Raw genomic sequence first — 16955 nt, 5'->3', positions numbered from 1 at the left:
AAAAAAAAATAAAAAAATAAGAGTGAGAGTTCTGATGTATGAGAAGAGCCAGGGCAGCCCTCTCTTTAGGGAAACCAAGGAGTTCTGGGAAGTCTCAGTATACACACAGTTGATGGGGAGGTGGGGAGACGTTTGTTGGCTTCTCCTAGGTTCTGATTGAGTGGGGACTCCGTGGTGGACAGCTAGAAGGTCCAGGGTACTAGAAAACACTCAGGATTCTGGAAAAGGTGCCCTAGGAAGTGACCTCAGATAGTGACCAGCAGCTGCCAGCCCACAGGTCCAAGACCTCCACCATTTCCAATGCCTGGTTTCCCCAAAGCAGTCTAAGCAGGACAAACCCAGAGCCCACCCCATGCTAGGCAGTGTCAGCCTCACTATCTGCATGGCCCAAGACCCTGTGTTTTGGGGACATGTGTGGTGAGCCTCCAGCTCAGGGGTGGAAGGGAGAAGGCAGACACTATGTGCTCAGTCAATGCCAAGGACTGAATCTCGACCACACGTTAAGCTAAGCAGGGTCCCTCTCCACATCTCTGGTCCTCTGGCATCTGCTCCCCAGCACAAGAGGCTCACTACCTCACATTTTCACTCCATATTTCATAAGCCCTAACTGCCGGGATGTTTCTCCCTTTATGGGGTTGAACTTGGCCTCTAGGAGATTCCTTAGAGGTCTAGGACATACTCCTGTCTCCTGAGGCTGCTCTTCCCTGCCCATCCAGTCTGGTTTTTGTACACCTGTTCGGTGTGCTGGCTCTTCTTCTGCAGATGTTGGGCAGTGGGGGCCCTGAAAGGATCACAACACTTCACGTGCAGTCTGAGTCAGAGGGAGGAATAATCTCCTCCTTTGACCTGCATGCTATGCAACTATTAATGCAGCCCAAACTTTTGGGGAAGCTACGTGCATTGTATGTTCACTTTAGCTCACGAGAAAGAAAGTTCTCATTTCATAGGCACCTGCCTTGGTTTCCCACAGTCACTTGCTGTGGCCCCCAGGCCCTGTCCCACTGGGCCTCTGCCCACCTTATCCCGCTTTAAACCACTACCCTCTGCCCTATTCACGACCCTTCTTTCAGTTCCCCCAGCTATCCCTCTCCTTCCTTCCTTTTCACACACATTAGCCTCAGCCTGGAACGTTCTGGTTCATCTTTCCCTGGGTAACTCCTGCTCACTCATCTTTCTTCTGCTCACTTCCTCCAGGAAGTCTTCGCTTGAAGCTCCCCTCTCCCCCTCACTAAATTAGGCCCCATGGTTACCCCTCTCATAGCACCCTTATCTTTCTTCCATGGTACTTATCAAAGTGTCTCCTCTTCCTTGTCTGATAAAGGTCTATCCCTCCCACTAGACAGCTAGCCCTGAGAGCAGGGAGCACATCTGCTTCTGCTCCACACTGTATCCCCAACACTGAGCACAGTTCCTGGCTTGGGGTATATGCAGAACAAAGTTGGATCAAGTGAACGAATGCATGACTGAGGCACAGAGTTATTTTGTCTAATTAGGCGAAGCCCCTTCATTACCACACCACTCCGTCCTGCCCAAATGGAGCAAGAAGATGAAGAGCAGAGGGTGGGCGTGGAGATAGGCAGACCTGGGCCTGAATTCCAGCACTGCCACTCACCAGATTGTGCCTTTGGTGAGTCACTTCACCTCCCCCAGCTTCAGTTTACTCACCAGTAAAATGGGGATGGGGATGGTAATGGTGGGCACCTCACAGGATGATGGATGAAGTACAAATCATGTATGCAAAGGGCCTAGCACACAATGCTCAGAACATGTGAGTCTTCTCTCCCAGAAGCTTGTGAGAGGGGTGTGTTCACATCCCAAGACCTCTAACGGGCAGGTAGGTTCTCATCACCTGGGTGGGGCTCCTCTGCTGCAGGCAGAGCAGTGGGGACAGGGAAGCAGTTTGTCTCTCACCACCAGATCGCTCTGGGAATTCTCTAATTGGGTCTGGGACCATCTTTGCTCTCTGATGCCTCAGAGCCCCATATCCTCATCCCACTTTCAGAGTCACAGGGAAAGGGCACACTTTACTGTCTCCATTTTCTAAACAAGCAAGCAGAGGCTCTGAGCCTCGGCTGCATGGGGCACTCTCACCTACTCTAGTCCTGGCTGCTGCCCCTCCCAGGGGGCTCAGGCTCTGCCTCTGGCATGCTGGGGTGAGGGGTCCAAGTCCTTGCCCTCCCTGTGCCTTGGTCAGCTTGTCTATTAGAAAAGGGTTCCTTTTTCTCATACCCCTCTTCCCTTGGAACCACCACAAGGGATGAATACATGGAGAAAACCTGACATGATCCGAGAAGTTCTTCTAGGCACAGACTTTCGCCAGGTGGGCCTCGTCTGTTTCTTTGTGAGATGTGAGACGGTTACCCAAGGCTATATCTGGGCAGAAGTGAAGCAGGCGTTAGCACCCAGCCATCAGAAAAATGATCCTGTCCTCAAGGGCCTGGCAATTGAGGCATCAGTGAAAACCCCTGAAGCATCTTCAGGACACATTTAAAGCCATAACTGCACAATCCAGCACCTGAGCTTTCCAACTCTTTCAAGGGCCATTGCTGGCCCTGCCCACACTGGTAAGCCCCTCCTGCCTGCTCTGGCCCAACTGGACCCTTCCTCCTCAGACTAAACCCCTTGGCTTTGGGCTCTGCAGGATGAGGTTCCTCCCGCCTCCACCTACCATGTCCAACTTCAGAGCCAGACTCAGAACCTGGTTCAGGTGTGCCATCTGGCCCCAGGCCTTTGCACACATTGCATCCCACTCCTGCCATTCCTACTCTTTGCTAATGCCCACACCACCTTTAGAATTCAGCCCGGGTAGAACCTCCTCTGAGATCCTTCCTCGTTCCTCAGACCTCCCCGGCAGGGTGGGTGGGCTGTCCTGCTGGTTCACTTGGCACCCTAGGCCTACTTACCACCATCCCTTCCTCCCTCCCTGGGCTGGTCTTTCTGCTCTGCTGTCTATTCACTGAACCGGAAGTGCCTTGATGACAGGGCTGGGTCTTTGGTCCAGGACACTGTCTGGAACACAGACTTTGAAAAATGTGAATATGGGGAGGTTGTGCATGTGTGGGGTGGGTGGTATGTGGGAACTCTGTACTTTCCACTCAATTTTTCTGAGAACTTAAAACTGCTCTAAAAAATAAAGTTTATTAATTCAAAAAAATTTTTTTAATGAATGAAGAAACATGATCAGCCCTTGATTATGCAACACTGGCTTGCAGAGGCCGCAGGCTACTGTATTTGACGGAGGTACCCCAGGCAGACCTGTCATCTCTGAGGGCAGGAACTTCTCTTCCCTTATCAGACCTGCCAGCCCTGTCAGCCCATGTCTGAGTGCACACAGGTGGTGTGGTCTGACTGGCTGGATGACCAGCGACCAATTCCCTGCCCATCCACCTGTGATGCAACAAGTTAAGGAGCCTGCAAAGGCCATATGAGGTTTCAGCTGGGCCCTCCATTGTCAGCGCTATGGCCACTGACCCATTCCTGGAAGGTCAGGCTGGCTGGTGAACGTAGCAGGAACTAACCCCAAGGTTCACAAACCCTCCATATGTGTGTGACCTTGCAGACTTTTTGCCCCTGATCTAGAGTATTCCTGTATCCCAGACCTGCACAGTCTCTCCAGGACCCCCAGAGGGACTGAGCTGGAGCCAGAACAGGCTCTGTAGACCAGAGGGGACAGTCCTGACTCCAGGATACCTGTCATTCGATTTCTCAGTGTTCCTGTTCACCACTCATAGACATGGGGCAACACAACAATTTATTTTCCTAGAAATTCCTGGCCTTGGCCACTGCCCCCCCTGGAGGTCCAGGAAGATCAGAGAAGGCTGCAGAAGTCTTTGGAGCCTCCACCCTTCCCCAGCCCCCCGCCACACACTCACCCACCTTCCTCAGCCACTGCTCACATGCCAGTCCTGGGAGAGGCCACACAGAGACTATCACATGGTCTGCCACACTCCAGCTCTGTTTCTCTGCTTGGTCTCTTTCTCTGGTCTTCCTCCAAAGGCCCTGAGCCTGGGAGGCAGCATGACCCACAGGAAGAACCAGGGCTTGAAGCCAGCCAGAGCTTCCCCGCTTAAAAGCTGTGGGACCTTGAGAACATTAAGTAACATCTCTGAGCCTCAGTCTGCTCATCTGTCAAATGGGGATAATAAGCTCCCCCTTAGGGACTGCTACGAGGATTATGTTATAAATGGTAGCTGTTACTTCACAGAGCATGGCTTCTGAGCAGTACTTCCCTCTGGTGCTCTGTGGCAGGGTGGCAACACATCCTGGTTTTCCCAGGACAGTCCCAGTTGATGCCTATTGTGCTGGCATACTTACTGCCCCTTTTCACTCTCAGAAGAGCCCACTTTCTTTTTATTTATTTATTTGGCTGCGTTGGGTCTTGGTTGCAGCATGTGGGATCTTCGTTGCGGCATGCAGGATCTTTCATTACGGCATGTGGGCTCTCTAGTTGCGGAGCGGGGGATATCGAGCACATGGGCTCTCTAGTTGTGGCGCACTGGATCTAAAGGGTGCAGGCTCAGTAGTTGTGGCACACAGGCTTAGTTGCCCCACGGCATGTGGGATCTTAATTCCCTGACTAGGGATTGAACTCTCGTCCCCTGCATTGGAAGGCAGATTCCTAACCACTGGACCACCAGGTAAGTCCCAGAAGAGCCCACTTTCGACAACAAAATACATGGTCAGCCTACCTGCACCTCTCTCCATTCCCAACTTAGGTCCAGCCTGTGTGAGCAGCACCATCACCCATTTCTACTCTCCCCTCTAAGAGGCCACGTCTTGGTTTATAGTTAGGAGGATTTTTATATCCTTCTCTCTGAGCTTCAGGTTATTTTTTTTAATGGGGATAGCAATGCCTATCTTGAAGGCTGCTTAGAGGATTAAATGAGATAAGGTATGCAAAGCACTTGTCTGGCATAGGCCAGGTGCCAGATAAACATGAGTCCCCTTCTATGGCCTTCTCTCCCCGGTTCCCATCATGCTGGCTTCCCCCCAAGAATGGGGCTCCAGAGCTAAACTTCTCCCCTACCAAGAGAGTGATTTTTAGAAGTTCCAAGTGACATATGAGCTCCCAATCCATGATCTCTCCCGAGAGCAAGAAACGATCTTCACCTCCACCCTCCACTGAAGGCCCTGAGGAGCATTCCAGCCTCTCCTTCCTGCGTGCATCCACGTGTTTCTGCTGGCAGCTTCCAAGCCCATCGCTACAGCTGGAAACCCTTCAGCCCTCAGCTACCTTGCCCACGTGAACAGAAGGCACCTTTGAACTCTCCCCGCTCTTCCAGGAATCCAGAGGCCCAAAAAGGAGTCTGCTGGGCCTCCAATCCCCAGGGACCTGCTATCTGGGCCAGCAGGCAAAGGGTAATCATGTAATCTCAGCAGATAAAGCCACCATGAGACCAACCTGTTGCAGCAAGGGGATAACATGCTCCCGGATCACACCTGGATTAGCAACATGTCCTCCAAAGACCCTGAAGCTCAAATCTCCCATCTGCCTTTTGCCCTGACACCCACCTGCTCCTGGCATTCCTTTGCTCTTAGACAGCTAGCAGTTCTCCTGGCCTACTCCTTCCCCTTGCCTTGCCCCAGGTGGCACGAAGCCTGCCTCGAATATTATATTCTGTTCCACCAGGAAGCTCTCGGTGTAAACAACCTGTCAGTCACTAGGATCTGACTCTAGGGTTCTTTGTTCAGAGGCAGTTGCGTGACGTTTCAGATTTTCATGCTGCCCTAGAAACAATATATGTATGAAGGAAGCTACAGGAAGAAAAACGTAATGAAGCAGCTGCTAAATTGGGACTAAAAAAAGGTATCTGGTGGTGGTGGTGTGTGGTGGAGGGGGTGCTTCAACAGATCGCAGGGAGGTAAATGCTAATGAGGGTGGGAGCTCTGGTTCTGCAGGGGCACCCTATTTGGAGGCAGCTTTAGGGCAGAAAGAGAAACTGGCTGGGTGACCCTCACTTTCCCATCTATAAAATGGAATTAAATATACTAGTTGATTCTGTCATGAGGCTTTATGTTAGGAGGGTGAAGTGAAATCAAGGAAACTCTCAGCAGTATAAGGAACACATAACACATATACATAACCCAGACATAATCTAGGGCTCCATATGGCTCAATCCTGCACAGAGTCACACTCCAAGAAGCACAGACTGGCAAAGGAATTTGAAAGACCCGATATTCTAGTGATTGCCAGTGGGGAGAGGGAAGGGGGGAGGGAAAAGATAGGGATAGGGGATTAGGAGGTACAAACTACGATGTAGAAAATAAATGAGCCACAAGGATATATTGTACAGCACAGGGAATATAGCCAATATTTTATAGTAGCCTTAAATGGAGTATAATCTATAAAAATATTGACTCACTATGTTGTATACCTGAAACCAATATAGTATTGTAAATCACCTATACTTCAATATAATTAATTAATTAATTTAAAAGAAGACCCAATATTTACTTGGGTTTCTTGAAGAACATTAAAGTGTGTCAAACTCACAATCCCCAGCAACATTCCTCAAAAATCCTTTTACTCCCCACCCCCATCTTCTTGTACTTCTTAGCAGCTTGGAGACTCTGTTAAGCCAATTCCCAGAATGTACCCTAACTTCTGGCCAGCCTGCATGGCTCTGCTGCCATCCCTCCACTCAGGCCCCTCTCAGCTCTTTAGGATGGAGTTAACCAAGTCTATGCTCCATGCTTTACTTTTTTTCTCCCTTTACGCATTACCAGAATTTGTCACAATAAAGGAGACTCTGGGACCAACCCCAAAAGATTCCTTCCCTTTTCCTCCCATCTTCTCAGTATCTATATCTCAGTTCTATATCTCAATCTTGTTTTTTCAAATTCTACACCACAAAATGTCCGGGAACCATGAGGGCAGGCTGAACAATCCTGAAAGAAAAGACTGTGGTAAGCAAAGCAAAATTCTTTTTAGTGGGTGGGACTGGGAACCATTACTAAGTCTTGCACCACCATGCACACAATTGTCATTAAGATCTCCTTCCCCCCACTTGCCACAGGACTGTGGCTTTTACACTTTCTAATATTTTCCTTCACGCCATCACTCACTTTTGCATCCCTTCCCTTTCTAGAACCATGGGTGTGGCCAAGGCCTTCAGCACAGCCTGGCTTCCCTGACTTAGCATCTGGCTTCCTCCCTGACTCCAGCTTCTCAAGTCTCCCATCTGTTCTGCACGTACCACGCAGCTGATCTTTACTGCACTCCATACTCACCATGTGGCTCCCCTGCTGTACAGCTCCGACTTCAGCACATGGAGTCTAAGATCCCATCCAGGTATCCCACATCGAGCACGTGGCAGTGCATCTCCACCTTTGCCTGCACTCTAACTACACTGGCCCTCCAGTGAGCTCCAGCCTGAGTGCCACTCCCTCCAAAGGGCCCACCCTGGCTGCTTCTCAATTCTGAATCACGGCACTCAGAGAGTCTGTGCCACACAGTCTCACTTTTGATTTTCTCTGTCACTTGATTGTTTTAAAGCCTTAAGTCTTCTTCCCATAAGAGCATAAGGTCCTTGAGATCAGAGACCTCAAAGGCTTATAGGGAGCACCCAGGGATACTCAGAAGTCATCTTCCTCTATTAGCTCCTGACAAGAAAAACAAACCGTTTCTACTCCAAAGGCCTTGATGAAAATCTCCAGATGCCCCTGCCAAGTCATTCTTAAGAACTTCTGGATAAAGGGCAGAGGGAACCCTTTAAAAAATGTATGTAATTGTGGCTTTTGTGGTGGATAATATATTCATCTGGCTCAAAACTTAAAATGAAGTCAGCCTCCCACCTTTGTTTCTCAACCACCCAGTTCCCCCACTGAGAGGCAAACAATGGACTGGATTCTTATTTATTTTTCAATAAGTATTCCAGCAAATACAAGCCAATACAAATAGATCCTCCTTTTCTCCCCTCATTTTTTTAATACACAAGCTAACATGCAATACACATTGTTCTCCATCTTGCATTTTGTTTAACAATGTATCTCAGACATCATCCTGTATCAGGCCTAGAGAACTTCCTCACTCTTTGTCTTGCAGCTGTGTGGTGTTCCAGTGCAGGGATGACCCTGATTTATTTAACCAACCTTCAGTTGTTAGATGGGGAGAATGTTTCCAGTCTTTTACTACCATATGCAATGCTGCAAAGAATAGCCTTTTTCAGACTTAATGTCATATATGTGAGTGTATCTGTGGGACAAATCCCTAGAAGTAGAATTGCTGGGCCAAAAGGTAAGGTGAATATGTAATTTTGATTGTTCTCCAAAGAGGTTGTATCATTTTACACTCCGACAAGCAAAGTATGAGGGTGCGATTTCCTAACACCCTTACCAACCTAGTATGTGAAAACTTTCATTTCAGTGTAGTTTGATTTGCACCACTCTCCTCCTGAATGTGGCTGAATAGCTTTTATAGTCGTGTGTGTGTGTGTGTGTGTGTGTGTGTGTGTGTGTGTTTATGTGGACTCTGTTTTTATCCTCTGCTCAGTTTTCTTTTGTGATCTTCCACTTCTTCTAATCAATGTAGAGCAACTCTTTGTATATTAAGGGATTTAGCCCTTTGTTATATGACCTGTAGATAATTTCCCATTTGTTGTCTTTTGACCTTGCCTTTGGGCTGTTGCTAGGTGGAACTGTTTATTTTTCTATAGTCAAATTTATCAGTCTTTGCTTTTATGGCTCCTAGGTTGGGTGCCTGGCTCAGAAACGAGCAACCCCCCAAATACACACACACACAGACAGACACACACACACACAAAGCTTTTAAAAATTCTGTCAGTACAAAAAAGCTTGGAATGATTTGCCAGGTTTTGTGAGGAACAGGACAACTCCTGCCCTCCACGAGATCCCAGTTTTAGGGAGACAAACTGACTATTGCAACTCCATGGTATAATAAATAAGAGGGGGCACAATGGGAGCCTGGGCTAGGACCACCTAATCCAGCCTGAGTTGGCCAGGCAAGGCTTTCCAAAGGCAGTGGCACCCAGGTACATCCGGAGGCATGCGTAGGAGGCAGCCAGGGGAAGAATGGTCTTCCAGTAAAAGCGGCAGCATGTGCAAAGGCAAGAAGCAACAGGGCTGGGTCAAAGTTGTCCAGTCTGGCAAGAGGACAAGGAGCCCTGCAGGGTTGGTGTGTGGTAAGGGGTGGAGCTAGGAAAGTAGACAGGGGCCAGATTACAGAGAGCCAAGAGGATACTGCCCCGAAGTCAGGGCCTTACCCTGAGGCAGTGGGGAGGTGGCAGGGGGACACATCAGCCGTGTGGAGGAAGAGCTGGAGACGATCCAGTGTGGAGGCTGGGCCCTGGCTCTAAGGCTTCCGCCTCTTGCCCAGCAGCAGCCACGGCAGCCTAGAGGCTCCAGGCTGCCAAACAAGACTGAGAATTTCAGACCCAAATGTTCTGTTCTGTCAAACTTCCAGAATTCTATAAAAATCATCAGGGAAGCTAGCACCTTCTCTGAGAAACATTTCTACCCAAGATGATGACAACTACAAGAGCTCTGATTTTTACTGGGGAAGGCGGTGGTTATCACTCCCACCTCAGCACCCCGCTGGCAGATGGGGCCAGGTAAACGCAGCTCAGACACTAATTGCCCTCTCCTCAGCTTCAGCCTGGCTCAGGAAATAGCTGGTCTCTTCAGCCCCCGCCCATTCATCCAGACCCTCATTCAGAATGGGCAACAGGATGCGGGACTGCCGTGATGGAGTGGTGGACCCCAGCTGGCCCATGTCCATGGGGACATCTCTTTCCTTCTAGCCAACAAGGCTATGTCCCGCTATGAGCAGCCACAGACAGGCCTACGAACTTCTCTGCTCCTGGGACTTTTTAAAACAGGCATTTTGTAGCAGGTCTCCTGAGCAACTGTCCTCGCTAAAGTGCCCAGCACAGAGCCTCGCACACAGCAAGCACTCAGCAGCAGTTTCTGTTAAAACTGGAAGCCTCACCATTCATTAGGAGGTTGCTGAGGGAAAGGAAGGGCGATGTGGACAGAAGGAGGGAAGTTGGAAACCACTTAAACGGAACTTTGGGATTGCCTCTGGATTTCAGTTATCCAGGCCCTCACCATGCCCGACCCCCAAACCAGCCAAAGAAGTTGGTTCTTTTTTTTTTTTTTTTTTTTTTTGCGGTACGCGGGCCTCTCACTGTAGTGGCCTCTCCCATTGCGGAGCACAGGCTCCGGACGCGCAGGCTCAGTGGCCATGGCTCACGGGCCCAGCCGCTCCGCGGCATGTGGGATCTTCCCGGACCGGGGCACGAACCCGTGTCCCCTGCATCGGCAGGCGGACTCTCAACCACTGCGCCACCACGGAAGCCCAGAAGTTGGTTCTTGATGCTACCATTTTAGTTATATTTTCTTTAGTGCCCTAAGGCAATTTTATCCCAAAGGATCACTTGATTAAGTCAAGTGCTATAGAGATAAAGGCTCTTAGAGGCTGCTGGAGGCTTGGTTCCAGCCAGCAGGCTTCCTGGGTCCTTCTAAGGCGCCTCTATCCCCCAGTGGTCCGAGGGCATGCAAGGGGTACCCACTCACCCCGGCCTGGAAGGCAAGAGGGCATGAAGGCAGCCCCAACCTCAGCTCCAAACAGTCAAACAAGTCCCAACCCACAGGAGCCATCAAACAGCAGTAGGTCAAAGGCAGGGTAGCAGAGGGTTTCTAGGGCAGAACATGTGTCTCTCTGGAGTCTACTTCCTCCATCCATGTGTGCCACTGTGGGGGCAGGGGGAGGTACAGACACCGAGGACCCCATCTCAGGCACAGAAAAGCTGATGAGGATGACACCAGGAAGCAAGGGGCCTGGGTTGCCGGTCAGGTTCCAACCCTGCTGGCTGTGTGGCTGTCACTTATATAAAGTGTATGTCAGCTTAGGGTCAGGGATTTTATTTTTCCCAAAATGAGACAGTCTATTTCAGTAAACGTTAGAAAAGCTCACTGGTATGAATACATATCTAGCTTTAACTTTCATTTTATTTGACATTTACTATGTGAGAGGTAGTAGGGTAGGCATTTTGCACACATTATCTCATTTAATCCTCTCAACAACTCCACGAGGAAAGTGAGGGTCCGAAAGGCTGAGCCCTGAGCCCTAGTCCCATTGCTAGTATGCGGCAGAGCTGGGATTTGAACGATGGACTGTCTGGCTTCTGAACCCTTTGCCCTTACCTGCCATACGATATGGGAACTAAGGAGAGTCAGTCAGTTGCCAGCCTAGACCCTTCCCCGGCCCCGGATCTCTAAGACCACAGAGAGGCTCTAAAGGAAGGACAGAGTCTCCCAAAGAGTCACTTTTCTTTATTCTCAGTAACCCCGATCTCACAGCACGTTCTGTGGGAAATCTCAGGGCCTTGCCAACTCGCAGTCTTCCTTGCACCCCACCAAGAAGCTGAAGCTCCAAAGGCCTGGGGATCTCCAGCTGTGGCTCTTTCTAAAAGCAGTTCCTGGGCACAACGTTGGATCAAGGTTTCTTGGTCATTCCTAAGTCCCCTTCCCAAAGCACAGGAACAATACAGCAGCTTGCTCCCCTGGCTTGCTGTGCCCATCCCAGGGAAAGGTGGGGAGGAACTCCAGAAAGCGGGTGTCTCTTGGTTGAAAGAAGTTGGGACCTGGGCCTTTGGTCTAGTTTAACCTGGGGCAGGTCAGGCTCCTGGGGAGGCTCCCGAGCAGGCCCAGGCCAGACCACTACTCAGCAAATGCAGAAGTCTTCACCATATTTTGCCAAAGTCCACCTTCTTCACTGACTTGGCCTGAAAACACCTGAGTTCAGAGGGACATGCGTGACAGAAATTCCCGGGTTCAATTCTGCTGGAAGCCACCGTGCTGGGAGAGGACTTCTTTCACTTTGTCCACAATGGTGCCCACCTCAGCCATGGCCCCCAGACCTAGGGAGCAGAGTTCAGCTATGACCCTGCAGACTGAAGCAGGGGACCATCCCCCACCCACCCTCACCCACTGCTCCCCGAGTGTCCCACCCAGAGCCCAGGGCCTGAGAAGGCCAGGACCAGGCCTGAGCCAGACCCAGCAAGTCCCTTCTGAGATACCCACAGGACAGGCCCCAGGAATAGTTACAGCAGCCACCTTGAACTGTATGGGCTGCATGCCAGGGAGGATACCAGGCAGTTTACCTAACAACTCTGAGAGACAGGAATTACCATTTCCATTTCCCAGATGAGCAAGCTGAGCTGGAGGTCACAACAGGCTGGGATCTGAAGCTGAGCCCTGTCGCGGCCCAGGCTGTGGGAATGAGCCGTGAGCCTGGCCAGACACCCACCTTGGTCTCCACAGACCAGCTTCTTGGCCACACAGGGTATCTCGACATAGCCGAAGGCCTTGAGCTGGCCCACCTGCTGCTCGGTGATGGGGTGCTCCCACATGGCGGTGTTCATCGCCGGGCAGAAGAGCAGGGGCTTGCTGCGGTCCCAGGCCCGGATGACACAGGTCTGTGAAAAAGGTGGGGGGTGCCTGCTGCTCTGCCTGCCACCCCACCCCGGCCTTCCCAAATCCTACCCACCGCCAGCTGAGGACTTGGGATGACTGGGAGCCACTGTCTGAAAGGAGCTGTATCATATACTTTAGGGGTGGGGCTGTGTCTCCTGGTCTCTCTCACCTCCCCATAGGCTCTGTCACAGGGCCCTACACACAGGAGGTGCTCTACCAATGTTAGCAATGGCCTAGCCACCTCCAAGCAGACCTTCCTTTCTGTGCAGAAAGGGCTCCCTCTGCCCAAGCCTCTGTCTTTCTCACAGTCAGCCACACCTCACAGACTGAAGCAACCCTGGGAAGCAGGGGGCAGGCCTGTGGTTCCTACAAAGCTAAGGACCAGACTGCCCAGCAGGTGGGCTCATCTATCCTGACACCAGCTCTACTTGAGGCCAACTAAAGCTTGGCCATGAAAACAACATCTTCCACATGACAAAACCCTCTCCCATGTGTTATCTCATGAACCCTCACTGCGGCCCTGTAACGAAGTTGCTGTCCCATTTCACGGAGGGGAAGCTGCACTTCCCAGAGGTGAACCATTACCCAAGGACACACCAGACGATGATCCAGGGCAAGGCTTTGCACACCGCCCATGCCATCCTCCACTGCATCGTGCAACCTCACTACCTCTCGATGTCCAGGCCATCCCACCAAGTCACATACCAGAGCAGCTATGAAAGGGACAGACCAGCTCAGAGTCTTTAGCGCTGTGAGCTTTGCAATCACATGGACCTGGGTTCAAATCTTGCTGTGCTATCTGCTGTTACTAGCGATGAGAACTTGAACAAGTTCTTTCATGCTGGGAGTATCAGCTTCCTCTCTGCAAAAGCCCTCTCACTGGGTGGTCTTGAGGGCAGAGGGTGAGAATACTTATAGAGCTGTTTGCACAAGGCCTGGCACAAAGTACAGGCTCCAGAAATAGTAGCTCCTGTTATTATTACAGGCATAGGCTCCCTGGGCCAGGGGCTGCCTCGGGGAGAAATAAGCTCTGGGGCCTGCAGGAGTGTGCTCCCCTGGGCTCTGACTGCTTCAGGCGCCTCTGCCTGGGCTGTGGGCCCCTCAGGGAGACAGCGGCTGGCACATCCCTTCCCTGAAGTGGAGCCTGTCTGCAAAAAGAGGGGGAGTCCAGAGAACAATGCCACGAACAGGCCAGGGAAAATGCCTGCCCTCCTTAGTGCCCCTGCCCTCTCCTGGGGACAGGAAGGAAGTTGGTCAGCACACAGCCTCAGGATCTGGGGGCTTGCGTCATCCCAGACACAGCGTTTGTTTCCCACCAAGTCCTCACAATGAGGCAACCTGGCTATGAGTGGACAGTTTCAGTCTACACTTCCTCTTGGCCCTGTGCCACCTGCTGCTTCTGCAGAAGTCATGAGCATACCTAGAAGAGTCCCTTGACTGCGTGTGGGGTGGGTGTTGGCAGGGCTGGGGTTCTCAATGACCTCAAAGAAAAGCACACCAACCAGAGCAGAAACTCAATACCTCCATGTCCCACACCTCTCTAGCTTTTCCCACCTCATCTCAAAACTCAGCACTTCCTGGACAAACCACAGCTCCTCCAAACCTTCCAGCAGCAGGAGGGCTGAAAGGAGGCATCAGTTCCCAGAGTCACTTCTGTTTGGCCAATGTTGTGTGCAGCACCTCAGGCTCTGCCCTTGGGAATCCGCTTGGGTGGAGAGAAGGCTTGGATCCGGGTCAGGAGACCAGCTGCCAGCTATACTGGTGACCCAGGGAAGTCACCTCCTCTTTCCGGATCTGCTTGGTTATTTAGCGCAAAGAAGGGCTAGAGCCTGAGTGGGCCAGAGAGCAGACAGAGATGCACATCACCCAGGCCAAGGGCCCTGAGACTGGGAACACAGGTTCATACCTAGTGCACAGCTCTAATGGCACCCCAAGTTCTGGACACTGGAAAGGGAGACAATCTGAAGGAGGGAGGAAGCAGGGCAAGCTTCTCTTGGGGAATATAAGGAAAAAACATCTTTTGAGAGAGCACAGAGCCACAGACCATGATGACAGCAGTGTAAGATTTGCAGTTTTTTTCTTTTTTTTTTTTTTTGTTGCGGTACGCGGGCCTCTCACTGTTGTGGCCTCTCCCGTTGCAGAGCACAGGCTCCGGAGGCGCAGGCTCAGCGGCCAAGGCTCACGGGCCCAGCCGCTCCGCAGCATGTGGGATCTTCCCGGACCGGGGCATGAACCCGCGTCCCCTGCATCCGCAGGCGGACTCTCAACCACTGCGCCACCAGGGAAGCCCCTGCAGTTCTTTGAAATACTTGCACCTTCTAGGGAAACCTTTGAGGCAAAGGGCCTCAGGGCTGGTCCTGGGAACATATTCCATTGCTCAGCCAACTCAGTAGGAGGGAACCCCAAAGATTTCAGGGAGTGGTGGCAGCTTTGAAGAAAAGAGGGAAGCAGAGCTTTCGGGAGTAAGGAAGGAGCCCTCAGAGAACTGGCCCGGGCCGGGGCTTAGCTCCTAGAGGTCAGCGTGCGTTGTCACATCAGCTGGCTACTGACCGACCAGTGGGAAGCCTGGAGATTTGGTGAGATGGTGCCGGTTACACACAATGCTGACGCACGTAGATGAAAGTGGCCAGGAGCCTGACCTGCTCCGCCGTCCTGCCAGCCAGGCACTAGCCCCACCAGGAAGCCTTCTTGATAACACTGCTCCTAGGCCTGCCCTCCTCTGCACTCCCCCACCCCTGCTCCTGCCACACAATCTGTGTTGCTCTTCTTCTGATCACCCGTGCTCTATTTCAAATGATGCTTAAATCACTAGCAGCTTCTTCGAGAAGTACCTTAAGCACCAATCAACAAACATATGAGGAGACTAACCTCCTATCTAACCCCCAAAACCTTGACCCAGCTTCATTAGTCACTTCATTGACTTTGGCTGTTAGCCAAAGTAAAATTACTGATTGCCTCATACATACATTAAGCATTTCCTGAATGCCTACTACATGCCCAGTACTGTGCAAGGTGGTGACGCCACTGTCAAAGGACTGACTGTACCACACACCAGAGCATACTCTAAAAACCCTCTCCTTCCAGACTGTCAGCTCCCTGTGTCCTCTGTGTCCCTTCACACAGGGCCTGACACCTGGCAAGTTAAAGCTCAATGGATGAGGGAAGAGGGATGATAAGGGAGAGGGAGGGGGATCACACCCAGTCTTCCCAGGATGATCATGTAAACAAAGGCTCTTTAAGGACAACAGCTCCCTGGAGGTCCCTCAGGCCTAAGACAATCCCCACTCTGTACAGCTGGACTTCTCTTCCTCTCCTCCACCTTGGGCCTCTTGTCCTTTCTCCTTTCTTCCCCTTTAAGCTTTCTATAATATACAGGAAAACCACATCTCAGCTTTGTGGCTAAAGCTACAGGAGAGATAAGTGTGCCTAAGAGATCCATGCGGAAGTAAACACTCTTATCCGATTACCCATGTGGATATCCAGGTCCTGGTGGGAAGGCAGAGCTAAGGTGGGCAGGCAACGGGGCTGGGCAGGGAGACCAGCAGAAGAGCATGTTGAGGGCAGCCCATGAACTATGGACAAAGAGGAGCTGAGCATCGAGGGGCAGGTGAGAGGTGGACACCCTCAGAGGGCACCCGCAAGTCGAGTCAACCCATCAGGACCAGGCCTTCTACCCACTTGCTGGAGCACAGGTGAGGCCAGGTGGAGGGTTGTCCAGGGGACTGTGTTCTGAGCAAACAGGCCCACCATAAAGGGATTCCAAGGTGAGAAGAGAAGCAGTCTGCAGCTCAGCAAACTGGGAGTGAGGCCCAGGGAGGCAGGAGGGCCCAGGGAGTCACTCACCAGCAAGTTGTCACAGATGCCACTGGCCACCTTTCCCATCGTGTTGGCATCGAGAGGAGCTAGCAGCATGAGGTCTGCCCACCTCCGCAGGTCAACGTGGAGAACTGGGTCGGGTCGGCACTTCCACATCTGGCAGAAGGAAGGAAGTGGGGTCACCGGGACGGCCATTCTCTCAGGGTGGAGGGAGGAGTGGCAGGCGGGGTGAGGGCCAACACAGACCAGGTCCACTAAGCCAGGAACCCAGGGGAGACCACCTGAGCGACCCCTGCCCAAGTTCACTGCCACCCCTCTTGCAGCTAAGCTGGTGAACATTGGCTGTGGAGCCAACAGCCTGAGAGAAACCAGGCCTGAGGAAACAAACGCCCCTTGTCTCTCTGAGCTATTCCCTTTATGGTTTGGTTTTCAAGAGAACTGACATCTGGCAGGGAACTCCTGGCCTGTCTGCTTGAGGCGGATGCTTGGGTTGTCCAAGCCAGTGGAAAGGCCCTGGGCGGTGAGAAATGGAGGGGGCGGGGTGGGGAAGACGGGCCAGCCAGAAATGTTCTAGGCTGAGAATGTTTAAAAATGCCTGGCAGGGCACCCCTGTGAGGCCCACACTCGATGTCTAGTGAATCGGCCAGTGCCCGCCCCTCTGCAGGAGAGCAAAAGCAGAGCCCGGCAGCCGTGGGAAGTGAGGC

General features: G+C 51.7%; 1 protein-coding gene across 11 annotated transcripts in view; it reads right to left on the bottom strand.

The window, feature by feature from the left end:
• PPCDC (phosphopantothenoylcysteine decarboxylase) overlaps window positions 1-16955 on the bottom strand; it is a 123498-nt gene that overhangs the window by 88771 nt on the left and 17772 nt on the right. For 9 of the 11 annotated variants that reach the window (XR_014293644.1, XR_014293645.1, XR_014293646.1 and 6 more), the window contains exons 4-5: window positions 16279-16407; window positions 12269-12437 (exon numbers count right to left, since the gene is read on the bottom strand). Coding sequence is in view for 1 of the 11 variants with exons in the window: in XM_082616703.1 (XP_082472829.1) it covers window positions 11794-11879; window positions 12269-12437; window positions 16279-16407 (384 nt within the window). In the remaining 10 variants the exon portion in view is untranslated. Of the gene's footprint in view, window positions 1-10673; window positions 11880-12268; window positions 12438-16278; window positions 16408-16955 lie in introns of those variants that run through there. The other 2 variants (XM_082616703.1, XR_014293650.1) reach the window with 2 other exon arrangements.

The sequence above is a fragment of the Mesoplodon mirus genome (genome assembly GCF_964341445.2).
Source record: "Mesoplodon mirus genome assembly, chromosome: 4".
NCBI lineage: Eukaryota > Metazoa > Chordata > Mammalia > Artiodactyla > Ziphiidae > Mesoplodon > Mesoplodon mirus.
Note: the sequence above shows the minus strand (reverse complement) of the source record. Positions and strands in the feature narration are given on the sequence as shown.